General features: G+C 36.2%; 1 protein-coding gene across 1 annotated transcript; it reads right to left on the bottom strand.

Moving 5' to 3' along the window:
* Positions 1-244: 244 nt before the first annotated feature.
* LOC102237612 (leucine-rich repeat-containing protein 38-like) lies at positions 245-17,126 on the bottom strand. Its single transcript, XM_005802180.2, has 2 exons — positions 15,594-17,126; positions 245-4,439 (listed from the first exon to the last, which is right to left on the bottom strand). Exons 1-2 carry the CDS (start codon positions 16,219-16,221, stop codon positions 4,192-4,194), a joined length of 876 nt encoding a protein of 291 aa, XP_005802237.1. The 5' UTR covers positions 16,222-17,126; the 3' UTR covers positions 245-4,191.
* Between the last annotated feature and the right edge of the window lie 1,327 nt (positions 17,127-18,453).

The following is an 18,453-nucleotide window of genomic DNA, read 5'->3' as shown; positions in this document are numbered from 1 at the left end:
TTTTTCAAATTTTCCAACTGCCACTTTATTAAAATTAGCATTTCTACTGTTGTCAAAGACAGGTGAAATGAAACATACTGATGCCTTTTAACTTGCATTGATTTCTGCTGAGGAACATTGTAAACACAACATAAAAATTATCACAAAATGTATTTCTCTCTTTCAGTGCTACATTTTGCCAAATGCTACCTAGATTTTTCATGTATGAACCGTGTAAGTAAATTTTATTTGGAGCAAACACAGATGAAGACAGGATAAAGGATTTTATTACTATCAGTTTTTAACCAAACATCAATATACAGCTACACATACAGTCTGTTTGACAGTGTCTGTTTGACATTTGGAAATGCATTCAGCAGCAACAGTGTCGTCACTCATTTTTCCGTCAAAATAATTTAGATTTTACCCATTCTGACATTTTGTCTGACAAATCACAACAAGAATTTTGGTATTTTATGCAAGACAAGCCACACAATAGCAGCCACCACTGTTTCTGCTTCCCAGGGATGTGCAATGCCAGAAAGTTACAAAGGGGACAAACAATGTTAGTAAATGCTTCATTTTGGAAGCTGTAATAGAAAAATAGACATGAATCTGAAAATTATCCAGTTGGTAACTTAACAGTGCATGCTCTAAAGTACTGATATTGGTAATAAAATAAGTAAGAGAAAGTAAAATGTCATGCTAAAATTTTCATTCTAACAACTAATCTAACATAGTATTTTCAATATACAATAACTACACAGTAGTTGCAAATAATAATGATATGTATAAAAAATTCTCCCTGTGATCCCTTCACATCAGTTTGTGCATCTGGATATAAAAAAGCAGGTTATAATGGATAAATAAATTCAATTAACTCACTTAACTTTAACTTTTTTGAGGGTGTGAAAGGAATATCTTTTGCTTGTAATCTTGCTAGGTTTTCCCATTTTCTTCACCTAGGAATTTTTAGTGTTAAAGTGAGGTTATTCAACTGGAACAGCTTAGAGAAACACAGCTCTGGCTATGAGTAACAGTTTGATTTTGATCAAAATGTCACATGTGGTACAATAAACTTGGATCTGACTTTTGTACCACTTGCTTGCAGGGATATATTAATAAGTATAGAAATTTTGGGCCACGTCTCTTTTTTATTAATCTGGCTTAGCTTTGTGTTTTGGTAAGTAATGTACTCAAAGTTAAAACTGGAAGCACTTTTCAATTTTTCTAACTGTCCAAACAATTTAACAGAATGTGACTGCGGAAATGTATGTTCAATTCTGGAAAAAAAACCCCAAAACATTGGATATGCTCTTGACAGACAGGAAGTAGAGGGCCAAGATAAAAGCCTTTAATGTAATAAAACAGTGAGGTAATTCAAGCTAATTAGCCTTGTCCTTCCCTACTTCCCGATGTTTTGAGTTCTAAGGAATATAATATTATCTCCCAAACTCCTGCAATTCCTTTCCCTGTTTTTTTTTTAATTATTATTTTTTGGTTTCCAAAGGAACACTGCTTTTACATCTGAAAAATTCCCAAAGCTGACAAGTCTGTTACACTGATGGACATTTCAGAAGCAGGAGTTAGCAAAAGGTCAGTGTCTATTATTTCTATTCAGAATGGGAAATCAGTGTGTACCATGTTTAGGCAATACATAATATCCATAAATTGAAATTTTACCATACAGTGCCATTGTTGTTAAAATGTGGGACATATATGGCGCATATATGAATACATACATCAACACTACAAGTAGGTTACAACAATTGTTATATGATTTGAGAAATTCTTTGAAAGATTGCACTATGACTCATATGATTTTTGTTAATGCCTATTGAAAAACAACAACAATGAATAAGGCCACATTTATATTTTGTCATTTCTGCAAAATGTGCTATTCACTGCTGCACATTTAGGGTTTGAATTCCTTCTAAAGAGAAAAAAGAATGAGTCTCTTTCTCTACTTGTATTCCCCGCACAGAAATGATCACAATATACCGATGGCTCTTTTTATATCCACTGGTTGACATTCTTTTTGCTACATCTCAGTTTGCTGAATTACAAATGATTACAAGAACATGAGAAATAATTACATATCAGCTTTTGTGCATTTCAAGTCCTCATTACTGAGGGTTTGAAAACACTTAATGCAAATTCAAGAAAAAACGTGTCCAGGACTCTGCTTTATGAGATATGGAGTGCACCATCATGACTGCAGGACCAGTGGAGAAAGTGTTTAAATGTGACCTTTCCTCTGTATCAGTTGAGCTGTGTCCTATACTCTTGAGAAAGACAACTTAAAAATAGATGTACGGTAAAAATAAATAACACAATGGCAGCTATGTTGAAGATAATCTCAAGACAAACCATTCCCCAAATGACCAATCTTTTGACGGTTATAAAAGAAATAGCCATATGATGCAAATTAAGGTTAAGCACTGCAATGAGTGAAGACTGCTGATTTGGTCAAAAGCTCCTTTCAGATCAGACTGTCAGGCTCAAATGTGTTCTACAGGTGTTCTTCATGAACAGCTTAAAGAGTCCAAGTGAAATAAGGTCAAAGGTGACCTGCTGCCGTTTTGTCTATGATCCACCTGAAAAAGTATAGTCACAGAGCCAAGATGAGCATAAGATGAAATGGGGCAGCTATAGAACACTATGATGATCCCCCAGTTTGGATTTAATCTGAGAAATATGTTCAGCATAATCTGGGACAGACACAAATGTGCTAAGCATGATGCACTCCAATTTTGTTTGTATTTGAAGACAGTATTAGGACAGTTAGCTTGTAACTCACAATCCAATTCAGATATTACTGGGTGTAGGAGAAATGCTCAACACACATATCATGTGCGTTGCTCAAGTAATTGGAGCTGAGTTACACACATAGCCCCATGAGCTCACCAAATCAACTTGTAGGACATAAATGTCAAAGGAAGATAGATGTAAGGGGATCTTTGTGTTTATGTGTTTATCACAGAACTCTGATCTGAAAGATGCTAAAGACTGAGAGGAAGAAATTGTAAATCTTTGGAGATGGAAGTTGTTTGAGTACAAAGGGTTTCTACAAAGTGCAAGTTGGTTTCTATTATGAAGCTACTTCTGCCTCTCTCTGTCTCTATGTATCATCCACAACAAAGTCCTCCCATGTCATCTTTCCTCTACTGAAACTTAATCTTTGGCAAAGACAATATTAGTCTAAATGAGATACCTGCCAAAATTAGGTTTACTGTTTAAAGTGCATCAACAGAGTAAATAAATAGATTCAATTTAATACCATATTTTTGTCATAATTTCCAAGACTATACTGTATGTATTTTAGAAATATCTTTCTCTACATAGTTTACAGTCATGAATCTAATGAACATACTATACTCTTTGTTTTTAGTTTTGATTACATACCATTTACTTTTGTACATAAATTTGTAATTATATAATGAATACTGCTGGAAGTTTGAGAAGACCCACTGTCAACCAAACCCTTCTTGTTAAGCTTTCCGCCTATGATTAATTCAGAAGGAGCAACACTATTATCCTTCTTCATATCTTGAGAGCAACCTTTAAATATAAGCAAATGAGGCAATCCAGACAGGACACTGTTAAATGATACGATATGCCAGCATATCACATTACAAGCAGTTAAATATTGAGGTCACTTGTCATTATGACATCCTTTTATAAGGGATTTTAGGTCAGTGACGTGTCCTGCTTTATATAGATTAAGTTCCAGTGAATATGATTGTAAAATTCAAAAAAGCCTTGAGCTTTCTTTACAGAATTTCAGATTCCTAAGCTGAATGTTCAGCATTAGATTTGGTTTTTTGGTTTTTCTAAGACAAAAATGACAGCTCTACAAGAACATATTTCCTATGTGTTAGTAGTCTCTTTTGATACAAGTCATAGTCTTGGCCTCTTTATTTTTTTCAGAATATTTGACACTGAGCCAAAAACTTTGACTTTTCACAGACAAAAATATGATCCTCATAGAATTTTTGAACACATGGAGTGGTATACTTACAAACCTCATTCCATTGAGATGTAATTTGTTAGATAACATGTATATCCTTATTTTGACTGTAACTGTACCAATCCATGATCCAAGGGTTCTGGAGCTTTACCAAGTAGGAAACAGCACTGACCACACACTTTCTTGAGTGTCCTCAACTAGTTTGGAGAACCAGGAAAAACGTCCTTACAAGTAAACCGTTTTTACTCCTCACTCTCTTCTTCATCTCCCTTGGTGCCTTTACTCCAGCGCTGGAAGCAATGAACAGTTGAAGCCAAAAAGAAGCTGGTCATGATGGCCACCACAGACACAGAGATGCCAGAAAAAATGATGATGAGCAGGTCTGTTAGAGTTAGGGTGGCCTGGCACTCACGAAAGCTGTCCTTTGAAAGCTGTGTCAGAGAAACACGTCTGCCATCCATGGGAAGGGAGCACTCCATGCCTTCCACCCCTGAAACAAAACAGGAAATGGAATTGGATTAATTCACCAGATATAATGAATGGTGGTCAGTGTGATTAGGTTTCAGCTCAAGTAGCCAGCAGAAAATAAAAGATCCCTGATTCAGCTTTCTTGCTTGTACAAAATACTTGGATTCTAGTTTGACATTATGAGTTAAAGTTGCTTTGTGTTTACCATATATCCACCCACAGCAAGGCAGCAGGTACACACTTATTCTCACTGAAAGAATGTGATGTGTGGTTGCATACTGTAAAATAAACTGAAAACAGTAATTTCAACAACTACCTAAAGTAGGTAGCTTTAGATCAGCCCAATTTGGGAGCTTGTGGTGTATTACTAACACACTGCTATACTATTAACAACTAAAATTGCTCAGAAAATATGTTATGTTGGTTAGTACATTCCACAGAAATCCACCTGTCTTGACAGTAGTTATGGCTGCTTTCATATCCAGGATGAAACCTGCGGATGTATTAATGAATATTTAGTATTCATTAGACTCAGGATCACAGTTCACCTACTTTGCATCCCTTTTATCCCACAGATTAAAAAATAAAAATAAATTGCACAGTGATCGCAGTCAGTTTTACAGTGGATATCCTTCAATTGGTTGCACCAACAACTTTGTTGGCCTTTGAGCGTTAATTAGACATATGTATTTAATGCAGGGCAATAGACTTTAATTGATGCACTCTTAACATTGCAAACACAATGCTCTATGCAGCATAGAGAAGACGTTTGGCAATGCATTGTACTATAAGAAACACTGCTGTAGTTATGTGGGCAGATATAAAGGCTTGCAATGTGGGTGGCTACTTTTCACTGTTGCTGGGCATGCAAATAGATAAAATTTCTAAAACAACATATGTTCCCCTTAAAGCATTTCTTTTTTATAATAACACGAGCAATTCTTTACAGAAGTTTTCATTCAGTCACCTACAATCCTTAATTTCATTAACAGTTCCTGTTACTATTTAGCATCAAATATATAAATGTATCGATGAAGTGAGAACCTAATAAGACAAAAAAGCACAGCATAAATCAGAGAATGAAATAAGTAGCTTGTGCAATCTGTAAAGCTTAGTAAATGTACATTCAACACCTAAATGTTGCGACAATGGAAAAAGACAATGGAAATTTGTGATATCATGGAATTGGTTTTCATGGTCCTCTGATTAACTTGCTACACTATTAATAAGGTTTGTAACTGAACTCTGTAGGAGCTTGATAAAAGTTGGTGACACTAATCCTCTAATACAAAATAGATTCTTACATCTCATCTGACATTCACTTAGTAGAGAACAGGAACCGTTATGTACCCATAATTGCAGGAGGGGGATATGGTGACACTTCTTGTATATTTCATAAACTGTTGTTTACATATGCTGTATAAATACACAACCTTTTTTTTTCTGTGTCGGATATCAAAGCAGATAAAATCTTTCTGATGTTGGAATGGTTAGATTTAGAGCTACTTTTACATACTGTATATAGCTGTTAAGAAAATAATAATGTGTTAGAAATTTTTCTAGACAATGTATTTTTTGGCTTCCTTCAGATCCACAAGCTTGTATGCATTTCTTTAGTATTTGGTATAATTGCCTTTTAGACTGTCTAACTAGGGATAACCAACTTTTTGATTTAATTTGAACAATTTGTCTGTCAGAATACCACATCTTGATCAGGCATTTTTGTCGACAATATCTTCCAAAAGTACAAATCAATCAGATTGTGAGCACATCTCTTAATCACAACCCTCTTCAAGAGTCACCACTTATTAACATTAATAAATTTAGTTGTGGATTCTAACCCAATGCAAATCTTTAATTAGGATGCAAGTTTGGTCTTAATGGAATGTTGAAAAATAAAATTCATCCTTATTTTTAATTTCGAGCAGACACCAAAATTAACATTACACAATACTAAAACAGATTTTGGACTGACTGGCAGATTAGAGAATAACCCAACAGCTGTGGTTCTTTGCAATTGTGACCTTCTGAAGCAAAGACTATAATGACAGTGTCTCATAATTACAAGCTGTCATGAGGATATTCAGATTAGGGCTGTTGTAAACGAATATTTTCGTAATCAAGAAATCTATCGGTTATTCTTATGATTAATCGAGTAATCGGATAAAAAAAGAGATAAAATAAAGCATTGGTAAATCTAACTTAACAGCAGTATTACTATCAGATATCAACATCAGTCCAATTTTTCACATTTGAGCATCCCTAACAATAACTTTTCTGTAGTTTAGAAAATAACAATAATAGCTCACTCTAAGTTAACCTGAGGAAAAGTAATGCAAAAATCTGAAATTATATTCAATTTAATAATAAAGAGGCAGACTCACAAATATAAAAAAATAACTTATGAAAAAATGTCTATGCTCCAGCTTTTGGTTAATCTTCAGTCAGTTTAATAGATTAACTCTCACCTTGCCCAGACATTTATAGCTTTGTGTTCATTTTGGCAACTGGATTTGACACGGTCTGCACTTGTCACACATAGAAACACATCTATCAGCTATGTAATGCCACCATGTGCTTCGCCACCCATTTGTTGTGACCGGGATGATATGAAATTTATTTTCCGGATGGTCCATAAAGCTACGCATCTAAAGCACAGCTGCCCGCAGTGTTCGGTCTATTCGCTCACCTATATAAATAATACCACCACCCTCCCCCGCCGTTCACTCCTAACACCAGGCCACCAGGCAGCAGCTCCGGGAGGAGAACTCCAAACATCGCTCCTGTCATTTTAAGGATGCTTATTGGTCCCCAGAAAAACAACAAAGACCCAGACATTATCAAGAATCAATAAAATCCTCCCAGGTTGAACTTGAAAATTGGACATTACGCTGCTAACACTTAGCTTTCATCAACAACTCAGGCAGAAGTGAGAGCGCTGCGCATCGCAAATAACAACCCTGCCGGAACACAGTGTATTAAATGATAAAACATAACATAACAAAGCTTTGAGGCAGATACATTTTTCTTGAGGAATTTCAATAATCGAGGTACTAGAATCACTTGAGGAATCGTTTCAGCCCTAAATTGTAGTCAATTTAGTCCCTTTTGAGAAATATAGCAAACCGACTACTTTACAAATATTTCCTGACTTGGCAGTATAGATCTAAATCCAAATGTATGCCTGGAGGTATTAGTTTTACATAATAAAGTTAGAGGAATTCTTTTAACAGAAGCTAAGAAACAGCCATTAAGGTGTTAATTAAGTAGACCCTCAAAATTTCCAAGAAAACTGAACACAACCACAGATTACCATGAAGGTCACCTACTTCATTGCTCACTAGAATTACTTTATTGCTCATCAGAATTATCCAACACCCCAGATTGGATATTTCAGAATTTTAAGAGGATTTTAGTGTCAAAACAACTGAAAGGCTTTTAGAAGATTATTGCAAAATGTGAGTGCATCTAACATGGACTAACAAAAGAACAAAGAAAGAAAAACTAACTAAATAAAAAAATAACATCCCTACAGATTAAGGTACTTCCCCTAAGAGCTCATCTTATTTGTTCAACACCTTAGAAAATTAGTGGCTGTCACACTACAGCAGCAAAATCTCAATGAAAAATAAACAGAGCCAAAGCAGAAAGTGAAACCCAACTTTGAACACCAGTAAGCAGCTCGTATATCTCTCTATCTCAGGAAAACAAAAACAAGGTTGACATACAACCAATAAAGCTACTTTGCCATAGGGCAGAAGACATTGTGTGGGAGCCTACACACTGAAGGAGAGAAATTTCTCTGGTGAAAACATGTTGTATTCATTACTATCTTCAGAATGCAAGCACTATAATTAGTTGCATATTAAAAAGGGTAAGAATATTGTGCATTTAGCTGTTTGTGAAGAAAATGCTTCTCAATGATTATTAAGAATGGCACAAATAAGTCTCAACATTGCATGTTTTACTAATATTTTAATTAAAAACTTTTTTTCTTCTTCAATACATGTTGGATTTGACATTTTACATTTCTTTCTATCTTCTCTCTCTTTATGGTCAGTCATAAATGTTTTCTCCAAAACAATTTAGATTCTATGTGTAGCTTGTTTTTGTCAAAATATGTTAAATTATTTACATGTTGCTCATAAATTATAAACATTTCTATAAAAATAAAAGGTAAATAAGTGAATCAGAGCCAACAGACAAGCTGTTTGTATAGCTTGTAAAGTTATTGTATCTGTTTTCCTTAATTTGCCAAAGTTGAAGCTGAAACATTATGGCTAGAATATATGCAATCTGTTCATGTTTGATTTTCTTTTCATGGACCATACAAAATTATACAAAATTACTAGCTATCATGGTCCAGCTATCATGGTCTCAACCACTTTTGATTAAAAGTTTTAATCAAGTCCCACCACTAACTTTGACACACATATTTCCTTTTAATCAGAGGAAATGCACAGGCTGAGTGAACACAAATGTACTTAAAATCTAAATCTACCAAGGATATGAATCATATGTTGAATTGAACATGTAAATGCTATGTCAGCTGTCTTGCTTTTGCTTTCATGCTTATTTTATGTATATTTCCTAACTCTGGTTATGGAAGTCAAAAATAACCATGGTGGGTTTAAGGACTTAAGGACAGTTGAAAGGAAAAAGTTTTCAAATTGATGATATACTGTCTACTCTTTAAGTTTTTTTTAACTACGTAATATGCTAACAGTTTATAAACTACTCCTGAAATATGTGATATGACAAGTATTAAGACTCTACGGCAGGCAACTGTTCAGTGATGTAATACAAATCACGCCCTTACACTCTCAAGTTTGTCTGCCCACACAGATATGTTTCAGTCTTGGCACGAACAGTTGATAGATTACATTTAGGATTACAGCCAGTCAACAGGATAGGCTATCTCCTGTCTCCGTCGTGATTGATCTACCTTGCTGCCTAGTTTCACATCCCTCCCTTTAACACCACTCTATCTCTCCAGATTGATCTCTGAACAAATCAATTAACAGTGGTCATACATTCATGTAGTTGAGTTTACATTTAGAACACTTGAAACATAAGTGTCTAGGGACCTTTCTAATAATCCAACCATTCAGCTATGATACTTGATTTAATCTCTTGAACATATGGGTAAATGTCAATCATTCATACATGATTGGAGTCACAAGGAAAAGTTCTTCAGTTCTAAAAAAAAAAAATCTAATACCTAATTGTAAAAAATGTGAGGTTCATTCAAGTTAGAAAAAAATGGATGGTAACAGAGTGAGTAATATTTGCAAAGCATGCACAAAGAGAGAAGCATTGCTGCGACTCGGGGAAATGAGTGAATTATTCATAAGGGAACTCCGTCTGTGGAAAGATTCAGCAACCTTACACCAGGCATACACAAATTTAGTCACCATTAAGCCACAAAGCATGATGACTGCTACAAACAGAAGACATATTTAAAAGATCCAAAAATGGCTTTTTTCTTTTATTTTCAAATAACATAATTCATTCTGATCATAAATACAAATGTTAAAAATCCCTTGAATTTTTAACACATAAGGAAAACTAAAATAATGTTCAAACAGGTTTCCACGGGCATCCGTGGAAATAATGTGTTTTACTTCTGAAACTGGCAGATTATCCTCCTCTGCTTTTCAACATGTACCACATGATGCTATCACATTTTGTAAATCTGTCCACCTTTTTCCCACTCAGCTCTCCCTTGCCAGCACCATCTCTCACATCCAAACTTTAAATAAACATTAAATTAGGCCAAGATAAAACAAGCTGTCAGGTTGTGTTAATAGAACAGATATTTTCACATCATATACCCATGGGTGGTAAAGATAGCCAGATATGTTGCATTGAGCTTTGCAGCTTAATGTTTGTGCTATGTAGAACTGGTCAATGACACCATATTTTCAGAGCTGTTTGTGCAGTGTGATAACAGGTCTCAAGGGAGCAACTCAATAGGCTGTGAAGGAAAATTCAGGCTTTGACCACAGTAGTCATTTGAACTGCTACTTTACAGAGAAACTGGTCAGGTCATGACTAGTGTTGATAGCAACACCATGATGGGCCTGAGTCCCAATCTGCCATCTCCCAAGAGAAACTGGCCTGCCCTGCCCTGTAGGCAGCTGTAGCTCCAATTACCCTGGCCAATGTGCTGTAGAACTGTGTCAGTCTGAATTATATATGGCCTTTGTTCATCCTTAACCCAAGAGCACCGGAGACAGCAGTGGATCATGCTTACACTCAATCTTCCACTGAAACATTTATGAACCTGATTGGTGGCTAAAAGAAACTTTTACATGGTGACCCAGTAAGAAATACAAAAAAGATTAATTGACTTGTGAGTCAACTTTAAATAAAGAATTAGCTACATCCACTGCTACACTAGAGACAATCCGAAGTTATTTAAAAATGAACAGCATTTTTGCTTATAATTTGAAATTCTAAAATTTCAACTATCTTTCAGCCACCTATCATTCTGACATGCGGTGACACAAACAGAAAAGGATGCTGTGCTGTGAAGTTAAAATCATGAGGGAAATCAAGAAGTGAAAAATGAATTGGGAATTGGATTTACTGTAGACTCTGCAGATGCTTTATTCTGCAGGCACTTATAGAGAATGCTGCAACAATTTTTGTCCTATAGAGAGGAATGTCTATAGATTAATTTCTGTATATTATTTGGATTCTATACATACAATTTAGAGATTTTGAAATGCTGACATTAACAGCTCAGAGGAAGCTGTACAAGAAGGCCAGCTGTATGCCTGGATGCTCCCTTGACTCAGTTCAGGTGGTGGGAGACAGAAGGACTCTGGCTAAAATAACATGACTGATGGACAATGTTTCCCACCCCATGTGTGAAGCTGTTGCTGATCTGGAGACCTTCTTCAGCGACAGTGTACTGCACTGTAGGTACACAAAGGAGTGTTAGAGAAGATTCTTCCTCCCAGTAGCTGTTAGAATGTATATTCATGACTGCTCCCAACAAAAGCAATATGTGTTTACATCCATTCTGGGATTTGCATAATCATTAGCAATATTTACAATAGCAATATTACTCATTACTAATATTACAGCAATATTACTCATTACTAATATTCATTAGATTGTTTACTGTACTGTAAATGATCTGTTTTCTTCGTAATGCTTAACATGCATGCACTTTATGTACATTTGAAAAACAAGTCATCCTACTCAGTTGCATATCCCTTGGATCCAAATACGCCATTTCTGATCACTGTCTTTATGCAATAATTCTGTACAACTTATATACTGTATATACACAAACTACATTTAGGGGTGTGCATGTGTGTGTGCATGATGCTGCTGTTGCACCTGAATGTCCACTCCGTTGGACATTAAAGACTATTTCTATTATATTCTATATCTGACAGTGTCCAGTTTCAATAAAGTACTAAAGTGTTTCTACTTTCTCCTCATGAAGGCTTGGGAGTCATTTTAACTTTTTGCTTATATCCCAACTTACATACCCAGAAATCACTATGTTGTCCAGATCTCCTTCCATTTCATGTCCTTTAATATACCCCCTTCTGCTTATGTTTTGAATAATTTCAGATCAGAATTCTCTTGGTAAGTATGTATTTTTTAATAAATTCTAAAAATAAATATTGATACAAAATTCTAAAATAAAGAAAAATGTCAGAAAGTGCTGCAGCCTCTTAATGAGACAGAGGCCCAATTTCAAGGTGGGCAGTATCGTCAGCTACAGTAAATAACGGGGGTATAATATATTTTCCAGGTATATGGAGCCATTTTGTAGCACAATCAAGTAACTATGCTACCTTCAGTTGTTATGAATATGTTGTATATATCAAAAAACACTTCCACTTCACATCATAACCATATCCTATGCCTTGAAATTAGCCTGTTTCTTTAAGCACGTCATCACAACAATGCTTCTCCATATTGCCCATTGGCGCCGTATACAACCATTCACAGGAGCTTTGTAATTTGTATGATAAGCTCAGCAAACTCAGCAGTTTCACCAGGTATTTGCTAATTGCTGCTGCTGTTATTTTGGTGGAGCTGTGTGGAGGAGATGCAGGGGAGGGACGATTGATGGGGTGGGTCCTCAGCTGGGGACAGATGCAGGCATTAAGCAATCCCCTTATGGCTGCCATGTGAGATTTAAGGATTCTTCAACCATGCATGAATGAGTCAAAGCAATGTTCCAGTTGTGCTTTTTATGAAGAAATAAAATTATGACATATTTAGCTCAAAAAGGTTGATGTAACTTATACCCCGCCCCTTCCCTTTAATAACACCTCTACAGTAGTGATTAAAGCAAATTGCACAGGAAAGACTTTGAAATGGTCTAAAAATGCCCTGTAGCATTAGCCATGACATAAGTAGAGATTAAATAAATAGACACAGACTGCAGTGGTTAAAATATTCCCCAAGCTTTTATTCAAGGGGAGACCCTTGAATAAAACACTTCCAACTGAAGGTTGCTGTTTACTCATTTTATTGCCCCACAGTGTTCAAACATTAAATTGAACTCCTACATGACAACCAGTTATTTTTATGCAAGTCAAAGGAGACTATCATAACCATTTAGTCAAATGCTGTCAAGGTACTGCATTATTCTTTACTATCTTTACATGAAGTAATGTTTTTTTCATGAGAGTTAAGTGATAGATTTCAAGTCAGAGTCAAATGTAGAATCCTTAGAGCACAAGTAAGGACTAGATCTCTGTTTTCCACACTGCAAAATTAAATCTAAACTAAAATGTAAAGTGGAAAACTCTAGTATCCTGGAGAAATGGTAAAGAAAGAACCAAGAGTAATAGTCATGACTTTAAAAGCTTATCCTATCATGTTAAATCTTGCCCATGTATTAGCTTTTAAGTTCCTGATATAAAGTGTCAGCCCTGAGAAGCTCACTAGTCACTCATACATGTGCACAGCTGTATCACGTTGTTCGGAGTCTTATCAGGTACACACCTGATAATTACACTTAAACTTTATTAATTTTGCAACTTCAGATACTTTAAGGAGTCATTTCAAAGACCCATTAATGCTGGATATGAAATGTTTGTTAGAAAAAATATTCAGTGTCAAAATGAGAGTTAATTCTGTCTGCTGGTAAATAACATTTCAGCTGTTGGCTTATATAGACCACATATTTGTTTTTGTTTTTTAAAATATGTCATGGTGCAAAAATAAAAAAAACTCTACTCATACACAAGATTTCCAAGATTTTGTAGAACTAGATTATATGTTGCTAACATCCATCAACTGATGATGGTTGTTACAGAGGCAACGCATACTGCAAAGCCTATCAAATCAAGCTCATTCACTAATGAGTATCCATCTGTGATTGTATAATCATGTCTCTTATGTTTGTTTTTGTTTTTTCTCTGAGAATAGGTCATTCTATTTTCCCAATGTTAAGAGCTCCGTCATTATGTTTATTGGGTCTGGCAGCATGAGGACTGAATGTGTGAGCAAATTTTCCTACCTGAGGTGGCAAAGGAAAAAAAGATTTGAGTGCAGAGTAAGGGCAGAATCAATAGCACAGAACACCATGGCCTATATGTATGTAAGTAGTTTAATTTTGTAGGTTGTCAGCAGTTTACAAGACCTGAAAAGTACCAAACCAGTTTTCAGATTGAGCACAAAAGCATTCAGTGAAAATATAGTTAACTTTCAGCCAATTTGATCTTGCAGACAGAAAACAGATCTTTATGACAGAGTAATATGCTTGATGAAATGCTTATATAGTTTTGTGGAACTTTAAAAGGCGAATCAATTTAAAAATTCTTCCCATCTTTTACTTTGTAACTTTAACTGATTCCTGCAATTATTTTCCACATTTAAAAACACACTGTTTTACCATTCCTTAGATTATTTGGCTCATGAGTAATCAGACTTCATATGAAAGCAGATCTTTTTGAAACAAAGCTGACAGTTTCCCCAACATCATCATATATTTTCAGTGTATTTTATCACAACGGCTTTGTTAAATCATTAAAATGTACATTTAGCTTAAATGAACATCTAGCTTAAATGTACATTTTAAGCAAAAAAAAAAATAATCAATGTTATCACAAATCTGTAATCTGAAGTGAAAATTATCACCCTTAGTACAAGTCATGTGTGGCTCAGCTGTCAGCTCTGTTTATTTTTGCTTCTTTGCTCCCACATCCTACCCTGCTCTCATGAGATAAGTCCTGTCTATAACAATTGCAAGGAAATAATCTGCGTTCTAAAAAAGATTTAACTCCCGAATAATATTTGTAACAGAACACAAACACATACCATACTATCGGAAATAAATGGATCTATAATTAATATAGTACAAGATAGGACGATTTCATATCATTTTCATCATGGAAAAAACTGGCAGCCCCTTTTTAATACAGACACCCTGGCTGTTAAAACCAGTCAACCTTGTTTAGAGGATTTTACCTAAAAGGCTATTAATATTTCATGTTCCTCTGGAACAAGCATGCACACATTGAGGCTGCTTTGTAAAACCACCAAAATGTCCATCCGGTTATGTAACGTAGCTCTCACAGCTAAATTACATTGGTGGATGGAGTCTGTCAGCCTAAAAATCCACAAGGATAAAGCAATATACACATGATGTGAAAAATTGTCTTTATTTTCTCTGTAGAAAAATAAAATCTTTGTGTTTTCCTACTCTTAAATTCCAGCATGCATGAAAATGTGAGATAATAAAGCATTTTTTTTAAAAAAACAAACAAATTGTTTGATCTCGTGAACGTGCAATATTGAGGTCAGTGCTTGGTTCGCATGAACGCTTAAATCCTAAACCACACGAGTTTATTTTAAACCATCTCCATAGAAAATATTACATAATTTTAAACACTATTAAATTTCATAAAGTAAAACATAACTGTCACTGTGAAAAACAAGTGCTATTGTCTCATGTTACGCACTGAGTCTCCCACATCAAGGGCTGTGGGGGTGGAGGGAAAAAAAGAGACAAAATTAGAACAAGGGAGGGGGAGGGGGTTTCCTCTTCCACTGGGAAAATAAATAAAGAAACAAATAGACCAGGGAAGTGTGATGGCGTTGGATTTACCATGTACCAATGAATGTTTCACTCAGATTTACGTTATCTGACTAATGCACAGTAACAAAGAGCTGTTTCTAAAATGACATTACTTACCATTTGGAAGCTTGTGATGATTTTCCATCAACCATTCAAACAGGTTGGTGAAGTTGCAGTTGCAAACCCAAGGATTGCCCTCTAGTCTCACCACCCGCAAGGAGGGCAACTGACTCAGGGCTCCCACCTTTAGGGTAGATAGTGCATTACGTTCCAGTTCAAGTTCTCGCAGAGAGGTGAGGCCCAGAAAAGCGTCCTCACTCACCATGCTCAAATATGGGTTGTTTCCCAGTCGCAGTTTGATCAAGCTCCGGGATTCCCCAAAAGTCCCCTTTGGGATTTCAGTCAGATTGTTGCTACCTAGGTCAAGGAAGACCAACCTGGAGGAAGTGCTTAGAGTCCCAGGTTCTATGTAAGAGAGGGAATTGTTCCGGAGGTCCAAGTAGACCAAGTCACTGTACAGAACCAGAAAATCCGAAGGGATGCGGGGTATCCAGTTGTCGGCCAGCAGAAGCCTCCGAACATCCAAAGGGATCTCTTCAGGAAGACGGGTTAACCCCCGGCCACTACAGTCCACAGTGTGAGGATCTGGGCACAGGCAGGTTGCTGGGCAGTTTTCGCCCCAGGTCCAAAAGACAGAGGACAGCAAAACGAGGATAGGTTGAAGCCAGTGGACCCATGGCAACATGGTCGAGAGGGTCAAATGAATTAGGAGAGAGGAGGTTTAGGTTAAGGACAAAAGGGAGAAAATGGATGGGGGTTGAGAACAAAAAGGTGGGGGTCAGAGGGCAGAAGATTGGGAGAAGGGAGGGGAAGGGATGAGTGAAGGGGGTGGAAGAGATCAATCCTCTTGAATGAGCATCTTGATGTTATGGAGAGAGATACCTGACAGAGCTTAGGAATTGTGTGACGGCAGAACAGCAGAGGAAAACTCTTTTCTAGGAGATCACGTAACAAGCTGCTAAGATAGAACGGCAGTCTATCTGTTTTATATGTGCAACGAGAGCCTGACAGTAACCAGTAAGAATAACGAAAGATAACACAGAGGGTAATGTAGCTCAGAAGCGGTAAATTAACACGAGCAAGCTGGGAGAGAAGAGAAGTAAGGGAAACAGACAAGGGAGAGGGGGGTTGAGGAGAAAGCTGTGTCCGCCACACTACCCCACAGTTCGTCTGGCAGCAGTGATAGACAAAGACAATGAGTACTGTGACAAAAAAGGATATATGGAACAGTAATTCAACCATGACAAGCAAAGAGTTGCATTCCTGCATTCGTCCATTAGTCCAAAGTCTTTGTGCAGAAAAGCCAAACGGTGTGAAAAAAACAGAGCTCACGGAGCATCGCTCAAATGTGTGGTGATATTGCCCCCGCTCGCCCTTAATTCTCTCTCTCTATCTCCGAGTGCCCTGCAACATGCTGTAAAAACAAAGCCAGGCTCAGTGCTTTTCTCTCCAGCACCATTTCTAAGCTGTTTGAGAGACAATCCAAATGCCCAGGCAGGAGCCTTGTGGATGTAGGATGAAGTGCTGAGCTGCACACAGCCATGCCAATCCAATGTCTGCCTCCGAATCTACCACGGTTTATCTCATGCCCTCTCCTTTTTCCAGGGGGGCGTGTCTGATTCATCAAGTCACTGTCAACATGTGATGTCACTTCCTATAGTGAGAAGAAATTATTGGTCGTATTTCAGAATCAATAAAAGGCAAGAAAAGCTGTGTTTGTAAGATAGCGTTAGATTCTAAAATATATCATCAGCTGTTTGTCTTTAAAATAATATTTACAAATATGTATGCATTATTATTATTATTATTAATAATAATAAAAAATACCACTCTATTTTCATAAATAAAAAATATCTTTAGGAAAAAAAGACTACTATCTGTCATGATGTGTTTCGATTGTTTCCGATATTCCATTTTTATCCTATCAGCCATTTCCTCAGTTCAAATTCAGCTACTTTCCTTCCCTCACAGCTGCTCCCAGTTTCTAATGAACCACCTGCTCCTGGTTTAGCAATTAACTTTCCCACTAATATCCTTCAATCAGACAGCTTTTAATCAGATCCTCACAATGCAATTTTGTTTTTACTTAGAATTTGCTTTTTATAAATCCCCCCCCCCCCCCCCCCCCCCCACACACACACACACATTTTTTTAAGTAAACCACTGACTTTCACCAGCTTGCTTCATTTTAAATCCTGCAATTTACTATTTTGTGACTATTTCAAAGTGGTCTGCACTTTTTATAGAAAATATGGCAGTACCATAATATGGATTTGAGCGTTATGGCAGTTTCAGGTTGTTTTTTAAAATGTATTTATTTACTTACTATACTCTAGCTTCCTCCCTATATTTGAGTCCATACAAACAAGCAAATATGATACTAACTATGCCAACTTGTATCATCAATAATATCTGATTCTTGGCTAAAATATAATTTTGTTATAATATAGACCTCACAATGCTTTACTAACAGCTCAAAAAGAGATTGTTTCTACACAAACAACAAACCCTGAAGATTTTTTTTTTTAGAAATTTCCATGCTTGCCTTAAACCTTTCTCTTTATTTCATGACATTTTCTTATGTAGTCCTTTTGTACCTTTTATTCAGCAGTTGTAACTTCTTCGTTCAGAATCAGGCCTATTGGCCAAGTTTGTGAGCGCAAACAAAAGTTTGACTTCAGTTTCACATACTCACAGCACACAGGCATTAGGCATAAGTATATAAACTTCAAAGTAAATAAAATATAACAAGAAAGAATATGTATCTATTTACACCTGATATTTGTTCTGTATATTTTTTAAAGGATCAGTTTAGCAGGGCACTGTTGCCTTGTTTTTTTCTTTTTACTGCATTTGTTCCCATCTTTAATTATGTTTTTATTCACAGAAATTGTGTATCTACCCGCCATCATAATGG

This window comes from Xiphophorus maculatus, chromosome 20 (genome assembly GCF_002775205.1).
Source record: "Xiphophorus maculatus strain JP 163 A chromosome 20, X_maculatus-5.0-male, whole genome shotgun sequence".
Lineage (NCBI taxonomy): Eukaryota > Metazoa > Chordata > Actinopteri > Cyprinodontiformes > Poeciliidae > Xiphophorus > Xiphophorus maculatus.
Note: the sequence above shows the minus strand (reverse complement) of the source record. Positions and strands in the feature narration are given on the sequence as shown.